We start from the raw sequence: 11856 nt of genomic DNA on the forward strand, positions 1-11856 counted from the left end.
AAAGAGGAGAGACAGAAGAGGCAAAGAGAAGGAAAAAAAGCCAAACAGTAACCAAACCGTAAACCCACAGGTCTATTCTGTCAAGGATTCCTGTTTAGGCAACATCTGCGTTGCTGTGGAGGTGGGGTGCGGCAAAAAAAAACCGATCATCAGGATTCCTACTTTGCTTATGCTATTTTGTTTTTGATGCCCTGGCGTAGTCGTTGGAATACGGGTCATGTTCGTGGCAGCACTACCTGCTGGCCCCTGCTTGCCATGACACAGAAAGCGGTCAGCGAACATTTATGGAAACTGGACGCGAATCGCACACATATACCTATATTGGACAACCAGCACACGAAGCCAAAGATTGCCGTCGCCTATGCCGGCGGCTATGCAGTAATTACCTACAGTAGTTATCTTTGATACTTGACCAAGTTTGTTTGCTAACGACGCCCCAGGGACGCGAAGAGCGGGCAGCCGATTTACGATTGATGAGGGCCAAAATCTCTTGTCGGCTTTGGTCTGAGTGACATGTCGCTTTTGCTTTGCTGCTGGCTTGGCCTTTGCACTACCTGTAGACAAGTAGGTATGAGGTAGTTACTTGGTATACTTGTGTTGGCTTCTCTTTCATGATTTCTGATGAGATAAATAGGAAAGTCTTTGCGAGAGAAAAAAACGCCTCTGAATACGCCTCTGTGTAGGTAAGATACGACAATATATCGGCATAACCACCACCACTGACGCCAGGACAACGGCAGCGGAGAACCGGTGTCGATGGCCAAGATGCCCGAACGGAGAGAGGACAAGAAAGCGCGAGCACACCCTGTCATCTGGATATGTTAAACGGTACGGTATGTAATGCCAGTATAGGGATGCTCCGTAAAAATATAGCACGTTTCTCGTCAAGTGCCGTTGTGTTCTCTTACGGAGAGCTCCGGGCACCTGTTAATAGCAGTAGGTAGCACCAAGCGTACATATTAAACGGGTACGGCCATGAAGCTAATGCAAACTTGGCGTCTGCCTATCCCATGCATTGCGCGCTTCTGACAGGCGCAGATGCCGGCCTTCCTAATGGATGAAGGCAATTGGATGCTAGCCAGGCTCCCGTGCGGCCGCAGAACTAAAGCCCCGAGGAACGCTTGTTGCGCCACTTGCACCCTCTGAACATGTCTCTTAGCTCGGCTATGTTTGATACTGTATCTCTGCATTGCAATGTAGCATAGGGAGTTGGAAGCCGGTGGGAGCCATTGTGCGAGTTCCGCAATCCCCGTTGATGAGCGTGAGCTCCGCACAATCCCGCTAATGCAGCATTGCTACCCAGATAGGAAGAGACACATAGAGAGACACATAGAGAGAGAGAGAGAGAGAGAGAGAGCCTTCTAAGAGGTTCACAGAGCCTCGTGTGGGGGCAGCTAAGATTCCAGACGTTATGCACTACAACACTTGATCGTTTTTCGCTTTCGGTCTCGCAACGTCAGGCTACGGCTGAAATGCAGCAAACGTGGGAGGGGCACCACCCCCTCATGACTAGTGGTCGAGGCCGGGGGCATCACACAGCCTGTCTGAGGGTTAGAAGGGCTACAAACAAATCGGCGATGATGCATGTAGTCCCCGACATGGAGACAGCATTCTGGGCAGTGTCTGCCCGTCCAGGCACGTATCCGGTATAGGTAAGCGAACCGGCCCCCTCTTTGAGACTGTCAGGCTTCAATTTCGATAGAATCAATAACCCTTGTAACTCCAATGGCCGGAGCAGCTAGCGATGTTCACTGACTCAACCCCAAGTCATCACAATCACGCGTCGATATGCCTAGCATCCTGGTAACGACTACCTGTAGATCGGATTAGCCGCGAATCACAGAAGGCCATGATATTTAGCGCTGCGCCCATCCAGTTTTCACCGGTTTCAATCACTGGCATTAGCCATCCGACGATGCAAGGGGCTCCAGCAGGACGGGCTCTGGCAATAGCAGCACCGCGGGACTCCGGATCGGCTAGCGGAGGTGTCCTGACAGCTTACTTGGAAATTCTCGTCCACGGTGGCGGTCTCACTTAGGTTCGGTAAGTGTACGGAACGCGAGGTAGAAACTAGAGCAGAAAGTCAATGCTAATGGCTCGTCTTCGGAGGCCCTTTGCCAACATACAAGTGAGCATCGATATCTTCATAATGTAAAGTTACTTTGGTCCACCTAGACTTTGAGTCGTCGTTTGCAGGCAGTCAAAAGACGGCCTCTCAAGGACGTAGATTGGACGTTAAAAAGAATAAAGCAAAGGCAGCGTAGGAAGAAAAGGGGAGTGAAAAGAGAGGAAGTACCTGGCAGGCCACCATAGGTCGAGTATTAGAGTGCTTATAGACACGACACTAGCCCCCAAAGCTGGCATCCCCAGTCGCCCCTTGTGTCGTCGTGCCATTCCTGTCTCGGCCAGTTCATTGCCAGCCAAGGGGGGGCCTGATGTCAGCTGTCTGTCTCCTGTCGTAAAAAGTAGATATTGTCGTCTGGGCATCTTCACTTCAGGGAAAAGAGAATGAGACCACTTGCTTGGATTCACCGCACCTTAGCAGCTCTGAGAACCGGCTGGGGTGCTTGACCTCAGCCCGCCCGCGACTACTAATCGTATTAGCAATCAACCAGTCGCATGCGCAGAAATGGCTCCACGGGAAGGCAAAAAGAGACAAAAGTTACCCAAACGGAAAGAACTTAAAACCCGATATATGATACCCCTTCGTAGAATAGTCTAACCCGTTCATCCAAACCTAGCCACCCGCACACATACCCAATTGTCCCCCATAGTACCCCAAACCCAGACGCTCAAATCCTTCTCGCTTGAAGCGGGAGAGGATACCAAAAAGCCACTAAATTTTCAAAGACATACAAGGCCACCAATAGCGAACAAATACAGCTCCCCTCCCTCTTTGTAATAGCACACTTAAAATCAAGCTCCAATAAAGAAAAGGAAGAGAGAGAAGAGAGAGAAGGGAGAGAATGCGAGAAAGAAGATGGGGGAAAGGGACTTTTGCCTAGCGTCAAAATGCCAGTCAAGGCCTTCCAGCCATGTTGCCCACCTCCGTCCTCGACAGACGCTCTCCTCATACATGGCTATTCCATGGATGCCACCATGGTCACAACGAAGAAAGGCTTCATGAAGTAATCATGTCAAGGCCGTAACGGGGATCTGGCCGGCAAAGAACACGCTCAATCTCCTCAGGGTCAAAAGTATGCCCAAAGATGTCTATATCAGTAGCGCCGAGGCCATGGGGCACCTTTGTCTTTGTAATGCTGCTACCCTTCCGGTCTTTCTTGGCCATTTCTTCATGGATCAAGCGAGTCGTGTTCTGCGTGGGATCTTCAAAGACAAAGACAACGTAGGAGAACTGCCCACGGAGATCAGGGTCAAATAGGAAAATATCCCGCCAAATTTCCGCAAGTTCCTTGGGTGGGTTGCGATAACCATTGCCGAGGCCGAAATCGCCAATCACGACTCGATCGTAGTTGTTGTATAAGCAAATGCGAAGGGCGCCTCGGATCTTTTCTCGTATCATGTCCCGCTCTTCCGAGAACGAATACTTAGTTCCATTCTCTTTAAGCTTGGGCCAGCGTGTTGGCGGAACGGAGATGACTGGCAGATCGTACCAGCGATCAAGTGGCTCGTAGCGATCGTGAGGCCCACGGCATACAACAACCGAGTCTGAGAGAATAGCTCCAACAGATGGGATAGGATAGTTGGAGACCTCTCCGGTCGCAGGCCAGGGGCTGCCTAGCGTGGCAGAGAGGTTGCTTCGTCGGCACAGCTTCTCTTCATAGCCAGAGCAGCCGGTTTCCCAGTCTCCCCCTGGACGCCGCTCGTTCGCGGCGCAGATGAAAGGGATTCGAATTCTTGGCCCTCTTGCTGCTTCACTAGACTCGCTGTCCATATTGGCGTAATAGATGGCTTTCATGACAGGATCACCGGATTCTACCCGAAACTGTGGGGGACGAGTGCTTGGCTTCTGGCGTGGAATGTCGAGCTGCGCCGCCGGATGTCGATAAAGAATGGAGTATGGTGGAAACATTTCCGAATAGTTTGCTTTGACTAGAGGAATAAAGTTTCTCTTGGTATCGGCCGCTACATCGGACGGCCTTACCTTGCTTGATCTAGTTGGAGCCATACTCAAAGACTTTGCCCAGGTCAAAGGAAAAGCGTGTAACAAGAGTAACCCAAGGGCGAAGACGAGATGCAAGCCAGGTTGTAAAGTAGGTGTAGAAGATTGAAGAACAACTTGGGGACTCGGGTGTTTATGTTGCCTTCTCAGGGATGTAAACCGGTCAGCAGGAGCGGGCGAGGCGCCTTTATATATCACTGTCTCGGCCTGATATGAATTGCTTTTTTCCTCTCTGCCCTTGTTTCCTATCCTTCAAACCAAGTTGCCAATCACCAGTGGCCAATGACCAATGAGGCAGGCAGTGATTCAGAGGCGAGCATCCATAGAGTGAGTGAAGCGAGATGTAGGGGCTGCAATTAATTGTACGACCCAATACGTCCAGAATCTGAACCATTTGTTTAGAACAAAAACCAACGGCAGGCGAGCAGACGGGGTTAGAAGGACCAGCCCAGAGGCTAGCGATCTTCAACTTGAAAAGAGTGCCAAGCAACGCCTGAATGGCCACCGTGGAGGGGGCCAGATTATGTCTCGCCGGCAAGACAGGAATTCATACCGGGACCCACGAGGCACCGGTAGCCAGACTGGCGGGACACGCACGATGGATGGTATCTTGACGCCTAGGACTGGTTAGAGAGTAATCTTTGACCCTTGGGTTGATTAGAGACGTGCGGGATCTCAGCAGTACTTGTCCTGGCCGGAAGCCCCCGGTCGAAAGCCAGAGAGACATGATACGGTGTGCCCCACGGGGGCCTTTGAGAGACATTCTTGGACAGCGTTCATGGTTCATAATGAAGCCTCACACCACTGGGAGAGATGGGGATCCCTAGTGAGCGGAGCCGATTCCGCGCGCTCATTGGGTTCCATAAGGACTAGGAACGGCACGAATAGGTGCAGGCGAGCATGGCGGCCGGAAGCCATGACGAGGCACACTCGTAACGGTTGCTTTTGGCATAGGCCGGAGTATTGTTGCAGACGCATGCGCATAAGATCTGTGATACTTCATCTCGCCCTGTTGAACCTTGCAAGGATCTAAACTAGTCTGCGTCGGCGCAGGACATGGGCCAGGGGGTTCGAGGCCCCCGGGTTTGAGTGCCAGATCTCTCCACCGTATTGTACTTGTACAGTATGCAACAAACGGCCAAGCCCAGCATAGCACGCTCGTGAGGGTGGAGGCCAAGAGCGGCGGCTGTGTGTCTTGCCAGGACTTGACTTGCTGGTCCTATCGACGGTCCTTTCGATGGGCCAATCCCACGGCACTCGCTAGGCTTGGGCGTGATGCTCGACGACGGGCTGATGATTGGGGATGGACGACCAGGCTGGGGCTAAAACATGCAGCGACCAGCTGGTTGGCCGGTCACTCGCCGGGCCGCCGACGGCGACGTATCAAGGGCCAGTCTCGCGGGCTTCTTCTGGATATGATGAAAAGGGCCGCGGTCGCCAGACAGATGGTGGGTGCGAGTGGAACATGGCGTCTTGCCCACGGCCATTCAGAGGAGGCGCTCGTCACTTGATGACTGCCAGCCAACAGCACAAGAGAGGAGCAGGGAGATGAGGCGGGCGAAGGATGCGATACGCCCTCCCAAGCCTGCTTCTCGGCGATCCAAGGCTTTCTCAGAGGCAACGTCGAAGTCTGCCAAGTACAGGCAAGCAAACGTGTCAAATATAGTGGACGATGTCTTGCCTCTGGCGGTTGATGCGATTTGGCAGTATGCATGTGTGTACCTGAGGCAGCGGCGATGATCAGCGGCTAGAGTACACGATACACGCTCGCCCAGGTAGCGGGTACCACCGTTCTAAGGCGATCGCGATGAGGCGGTACCAATGCAAGATACTTAGTAGCTGTAGCGGCTGGTGGCTGCAGGGAGGAACAAGCGTCGAACGGTGGCTATCCGCGACGCCACAGCGCTATTGTCTGGAGCTGGATCCCCTGAATTCCGCCATTTTCTGGCGCTGCTGTCTATCTGAGTAATTTACCGCCATTCCTAGCTTATAGAATAGACAAGCAGAGCAGCGAGCACACTGAAGTTTGAGCACAGAGAGCCAGATGTTAGTAGATACAGGTAGCATGCTATTACAGGCGATAGCGCTGGCTAAAGATGTACCTCATAATGCATGCCCCAGGTACCCGCTAACGCCGTTGCGCGGTACTACAGTACAGTAAATCACCACTCACCGCTTTGACTACACGGCGGCACAACAGTTTTTCCTTTTTTTCTCATTCTGCCATATCCCTGCTCTCAGCTTTCAGCCCGCCAAAAAGCAACCTTTCTCCAATTTAAAGACGAGACATATGATGGCCATTGGCATCTAATACGGCGCAGAACCCAAGACAAGCCCTGTGCCATCTCCCTGCTCGGCCTAAAGGCACACGTCATGAGACTTTCTGCTCACGTCTTGCTGCCTTGCCAAAGTCCCCGTGAGCGGCCAACGTCCAAACATGTCTCGTCCATTCCGCCTGCTTGGGCGCTACCGACGCTATCCTTTTGCTCATAGACGATGCTACTCGGTGCGTGTCCCCAGCGACGGTGCCGGGGACATCAGGACAGTGGCAGACCTGAAAGAATGGCAGCCTGAAGGCCGTGTCTCGGATGTGCAAGTCTGCGGCTGGGTCAGGTCGGTTCGCAAGAGCTCCAGCGTGCGCTTCGTTGACATCACCGATGGATCGTCCATGAGGCCAATGCAGGCTGTCGTTGACAAGAGCTTGGCCGCAGAGTACGTCAGCCCTCGTCCCAGCGGGATGGCGAGCAGCAGCTGACAGGCCTCGTAGTATACGCCCGGGTGCAGCCGTTCGCCTCAAGGGGGTCTGGCATAGTAGCGCCTCCAAATTGCTGCCTAGTGTAGAGTCTCAAGATGACAACCTTGCTCGTCGTAGTCCAATTGCAGGCGCTCAAGCCCTGGCTGACCACCAGCTGAACCTGAAGAATCCCGGCCGTGGTTCAGAGCATGCCTCAGCAGCAAGCTTGCCGGCGTCGACGTCAGTGCAAGAAGCAGAAGCGCCCAGTATCACCGCAACAAGTCGTGGCCAGGCTCAGGCCTCAGCTACGGCTGAATTGCAAGTCAACGAAGTGGAAATCCTTGGCTCATCTGATCCCCATGTAAGGCTGGAGCCGTTTTGCAAACAGTTTCCCCCCGAAACGTTTATCCATTCTGACGTTTATCAAGACATATCCCATTCAGAACAAATATCAAACACCAGAAAGCTTGCGAGCAATATCACATCTTCGGCCGCGAACTCCTCTCAACTCAACGCTCCTTCGGCTAAGATCAGACGCCATTGCGATTCTAACCAATTTCTTCTTCAATGAAAAGTTTCAGCAGACCCACCCCCCAATCATTACTTCATCAGACTGCGAGGGAGCTGGTGAAGCATTCAGCGTCAAGAGCGGCGGATCTTCCGAGTTCTTCAGAGACCCCAAGTATCTCACTGTCTCATCACAGCTCCATCTAGAGGCTCTGGCTCAAGCGCTGGGAAATGTATGGACTCTATCGCCTACTTTCCGAGCCGAGCAAAGTGACACCTCTCGGCACCTGAGTGAGTTTTATATGCTTGAAGCTGAAATGAGTTTTGTTCAAGACATGGATGAGGTCATGGACCTCGCTCAAAGAATGCTGGCGTCGCTTGCTAGCGGGCTCAGCCAGTGCAGTGCCGCCCAGGAACTCGAAAATCACCGGCTTGATTCCAGAGACCCTGCGGAACGTTTAGCATTTGAAGACCTTGTCGATATCAAGGAACTGCAACAGCGGTGGAGGGGCCTGACGGCGCCGACCAGATGGCCGCGAGTGACGTACACAGAAGCCATCAAAATCCTCGAACCCGTGGCCCATCTGTTCGAACACAAGCCCGTCTGGGGATCCGGCCTCCAGTCAGAACATGAGAAATACTTGGCCGAGAAAATTGGGTATGATGCAGCAAGCGATGCGTTCCAACCCATCTTTGTCACCCAATACCCGCGAGATATCAAGGCCTTCTACATGCTCCAGTCACAGTCTCCCCCGCCTCAGGGGCAGACGGTCGATTGCTTCGACCTCCTTGTCCCTAATCTTGGAGAGCTTGCGGGAGGATCCATGCGAGAGTACCGGCTTGCCGAACTTGAGGACAACATGCGCCTGCATGGTCTAGAGGTCCCAACAAGCCGGAAAGCCAGATCCAACGATATGGGGTGGTACCTGGATCTGAGACGCTGGGGATGTCCTCCCCATGGAGGATTTGGTCTTGGTTTTGACCGCCTGTTAAGCTATCTGACTGGTGTGCCCAACGTCCGCGATGTGGTGCCATTTCCACGCCATTTTGAGCGCTGCGATTGCTAAATGTGGCTATCTTTTCGACTTTGTGCCACGTCAAGCTTCGTCACTAAGACAGGAGATTGCCCCGACGTCTCGGGAAATGATGAACCACAAGCCTGCTGTGCTCGTCAATGCTTGCCTACCTCGGACTGTTTCATTTCAGGCAAGCTTGCTCGCACAGCAGCAGCAAACGGCGATCTGCGTCAGGGGACCGATTGCATGACGCAGCGCCACGCCGCCATTCATTGTTACACGGCGTAACCTGATCTTGGGGCTCAAAGACGAGAACGGCTTTGTGGGAAGCTGCATGTGCCAATGTTCATGTCTCTCCTTATTTATATCTGAGCACCTTACACGCGAGGCGGGGAGGCCGACACTGATGCTCCGGTAGCGATTGGATCCCACTCGGCGAGCGTGGCTGCCATTCACGAATGGGGAAATTAGATCTTGTGCGATTTGCCCATCTGCGACAATGGGTGCGATTATGCGGGAAAGCGATGAGATCTTTTTCATTTGGAGTTCGGCGATTTGCATTATCGTTACTCTCAGCCCCGACCTTGCCTGCCTTGTTTGGAGATATGCTACCCAAATCCAAGTGGATGGCTCTCTTCTTTCTCTTCTCTCTCTGGTTACGGTAGCACAACCCATGATGAATTTGACGCTGCAGGAACGCATCTAACCGTGCTGTTGTGGATTCAGAGATCTGATCTCTTTGTATTCCGTTCAAAATTGCCAGATTGGGAACATACATGGATGGTTATGTATGGGGGGATGGGATGAAGAAGGAGAATACGTTTGAGAAGCTCTCTCACCTCGTACTGTGATGCCAATATAACTTTTTGGCGATATGTAGGATACTGTAAAATAGGCTATTGTAAGATGGAATAGAAACTAAAATACCCCCGTCATTCATCAGAGAAAGGCCATGGAGCTGCGTTAATACCTGCTCCTTTTTACAGGTGACATTTTCTAAAAAGTGGCAATGGCACATGCAAGAAGAGCTCCAGGGGATGTTGAGCCCGCAGCTTATGGACGAATACTATGGACGTGTAGTCGCTTACCTTTGATATAGATTTGGGAGACAGCTACAGGCTCTGCAGTTCTACGAAACAAGTATATTCACATTAGATTAAATCTACAGCCCTTGGCATCACTATGGCTGCACTCAGTCATAAAACGCATGAATCCCCGTGGCTACAGAACTCGTCTGCCAAGTGGTATGCTCATATCTAAGACTGAGAATTTGTTCCTTGCCCATCCGAAGCTTACAAGTACAAGTTACAGCTAACCCTAGGCGTCAGCTCAGCTTTTCAGCTCAGCTTCAGCTTATATTGCCCGCACACCCAGAGTATATCAGAGCCTCGCCGGGTGCTTTTTGGGGGTAGCGCGGGCATTGCATGGGGTTACCAAAAAGCGCCCCCAAAGACAGAACCCGAAACGCTTCCCAGCGCTGAGTTGACGATGTTCACTTCAATTGGTTCAAGCCATTGATAAGGGGGGCCACCCCTCTTCAGTCTCAGCCTCGAGTTCGAAGCAGACAGGCCCCGGGCATTAACACCAGCCAAGGTTTGGGCAGAAAGCCGGGACGCGCTTATGCCATATTTTCTCAAGGGCTCGTTGCTTGTTTTCAGCTCTCGATATGCCAACACACCATTTGATGAAGTAGTGGGCGTGGCGCAACGAATGGTGCATTCAAGGGATCCTACAAAGGGTGTTGTTTGGATACCAGGGCCAGGGTCGGGCTTTTTGTAAGGGAGGAGGGGCTGGTTTCGCATAAGCATAATCAGCTACTATATCTCGATGAGCCTACAAGGGGAGAAAACACACATAGGGTTGCCCATTAACGTGCTTGTACAGGCACAGTGCAAGCGTCACTTGTTTTCCCCTTGGTTACAATTTGAGTCTATCATTACCTGTGGCTTGAATGGCCTAAAAGAGTTGAGAGAACTCTTCCTTGGCCGAAGGATTTTGGCCTCTATTGGAAAGCAACACCCGCTAAGGCCAGGGATCATTGAGGCTGAAGGGGGCCGTTGACGCTGTGGCTTTTTTACCTCTCTGCTGTTGGCGAAATATTTTTATTTGTTATTTCTATTTTTCCATTTTCCTGTTTTCCAGTTTTCCGGTTGGTGAGGGGAATGAATAGTAATCTAGAGGAAGGCAAGCGGTCGACAAAAAAAGCGAGACCGCAAAATAAATATGCACTCACAAAACAGCAATAAGAGCACAGATTGCGCACACGCTGATCTTGGCCTTTTGTGTACATAGTTACCACATTGTGTGTTTCATATCTTTGCGGTCTCGCTTTTTCTGTCGACCGCTTGGAAGGGTAGGATTGAATCAGGGAAAATGGAGGGGAGGCTGGGCGGCCGTGCCGTACGAACCGAGTTGGCGTGGGAGAAGGGGGGGGAGTTACGGGGGGAATAAAAAAGAACTAGAAGAATGTAATTAATGGAAAATGTGGAGGGGCGTGCGGAGTGAAGAGCGAATTGATTGGGAAAAGAGAAATAAAAATAGCCGCAAGGATTTGTCTATCCATCCAGGCTGGAGTACCAATGGTACAGAAGAGAGATCGCCAGATCAAGTACTGGACTGTAGCTTCGAGGTCTGATAGACAAGGCTGTAACCGGAAAGGGTAACATTGAGTCCGCAGTGCATTAGCAATTGAGCCTATCCGCGAGCCGTTGTTATGCAAAGCTACGCAAGAGAAGCTCAAGCGAAATATACACTGCACAATTGTCTGCTGCAAGATTAGGCAAAGGGGCTTGTTTTGTCCTTGTGACATTCATGCGAGGCTGTTCGTGTGTATATTACAGATGCTGGATGCTGGGTAATGAAGCGCTAACAGAAACAGGGACTCGACTTACTATGTAGGGGAACTATATCGGAATAGATATTCAGTAAGCATGCACCTAGAGTACGATATCTATCAATCCAGAGTTATAGGAGGAGGGTTTTCGATGTATTCATCAACCAACACTTGGCTGGACTAAGCCTTTACAAGGAGGAGGAAGTGTCTGCAGTGATACGGTCTATTCTCCTAGCTTCCTGCTACGTTATTGTGATAGGATTAGACCGCATAGTCACAAGGAACTATAGGACTTTTCCATTATGAATACATGTCAGCGAGGCTTAGCATAGTCGATTATTACTATCTATAGCACACTGCTGCGCTAATTACCTACGTACGTACTGAGAGTTAGTAATAAAAGTCTTGGAAACGTATTCTCTTCTACTAGCCACCCTGAATTAAACATTAAGCATGCATGATGTATCATTGAGATTAAAACTCTTCTTGTTGAGCTGGGAGAGAGTACCAAGGAGTAATGACCGAAGGCATCAAACCCTAGTACCTATCTCAGGCAAATACGCTTATAGCTGAGCCAAATGTAATTGTATACATGCTTATTGTAAGTGGGTGTATATGCGGATGTATGTATTGCTTACGCGCC

At 51.2% G+C, this 11856-nt stretch overlaps 3 protein-coding genes across 3 annotated transcripts; 1 reads left to right on the forward strand and 2 right to left on the reverse strand.

Moving 5' to 3' along the window:
• Positions 1-2171: 2171 nt before the first annotated feature.
• Positions 2172-2487, reverse strand: TGAM01_v200779 (hypothetical protein; the record flags this gene model as incomplete). The annotated part of the gene is made up of 2 exons (XM_024548625.1): positions 2172-2214; positions 2297-2487. The coding sequence occupies 2 exons, from the start codon at positions 2485-2487 to the stop codon at positions 2172-2174; spliced, it is 234 nt and encodes a 77-aa protein (XP_024406636.1).
• A 634-nt stretch (positions 2488-3121) lies between these two features.
• On the reverse strand, positions 3122-4033 carry TGAM01_v200780 (hypothetical protein; the record flags this gene model as incomplete). The annotated part of the gene is made up of 1 exon (XM_018802095.1): positions 3122-4033. One exon carries the CDS (start codon positions 4031-4033, stop codon positions 3122-3124), a length of 912 nt encoding a protein of 303 aa, XP_018664920.1.
• A 2527-nt stretch (positions 4034-6560) lies between these two features.
• On the forward strand, positions 6561-8431 carry TGAM01_v200781 (asparaginyl-tRNA synthetase; the record flags this gene model as incomplete). The annotated part of the gene is made up of 3 exons (XM_018802096.1): positions 6561-6835; positions 6891-7218; positions 7286-8431. The coding sequence occupies 3 exons, from the start codon at positions 6561-6563 to the stop codon at positions 8429-8431; spliced, it is 1749 nt and encodes a 582-aa protein (XP_018664921.1).
• Positions 8432-11856: the final 3425 nt, after the last annotated feature.

The sequence above is a fragment of the Trichoderma gamsii genome (assembly GCF_001481775.2).
Source record: "Trichoderma gamsii strain T6085 chromosome Unknown Scaffold_2.2, whole genome shotgun sequence".
In the NCBI taxonomy this organism is placed as follows: domain Eukaryota; kingdom Fungi; phylum Ascomycota; class Sordariomycetes; order Hypocreales; family Hypocreaceae; genus Trichoderma; species Trichoderma gamsii.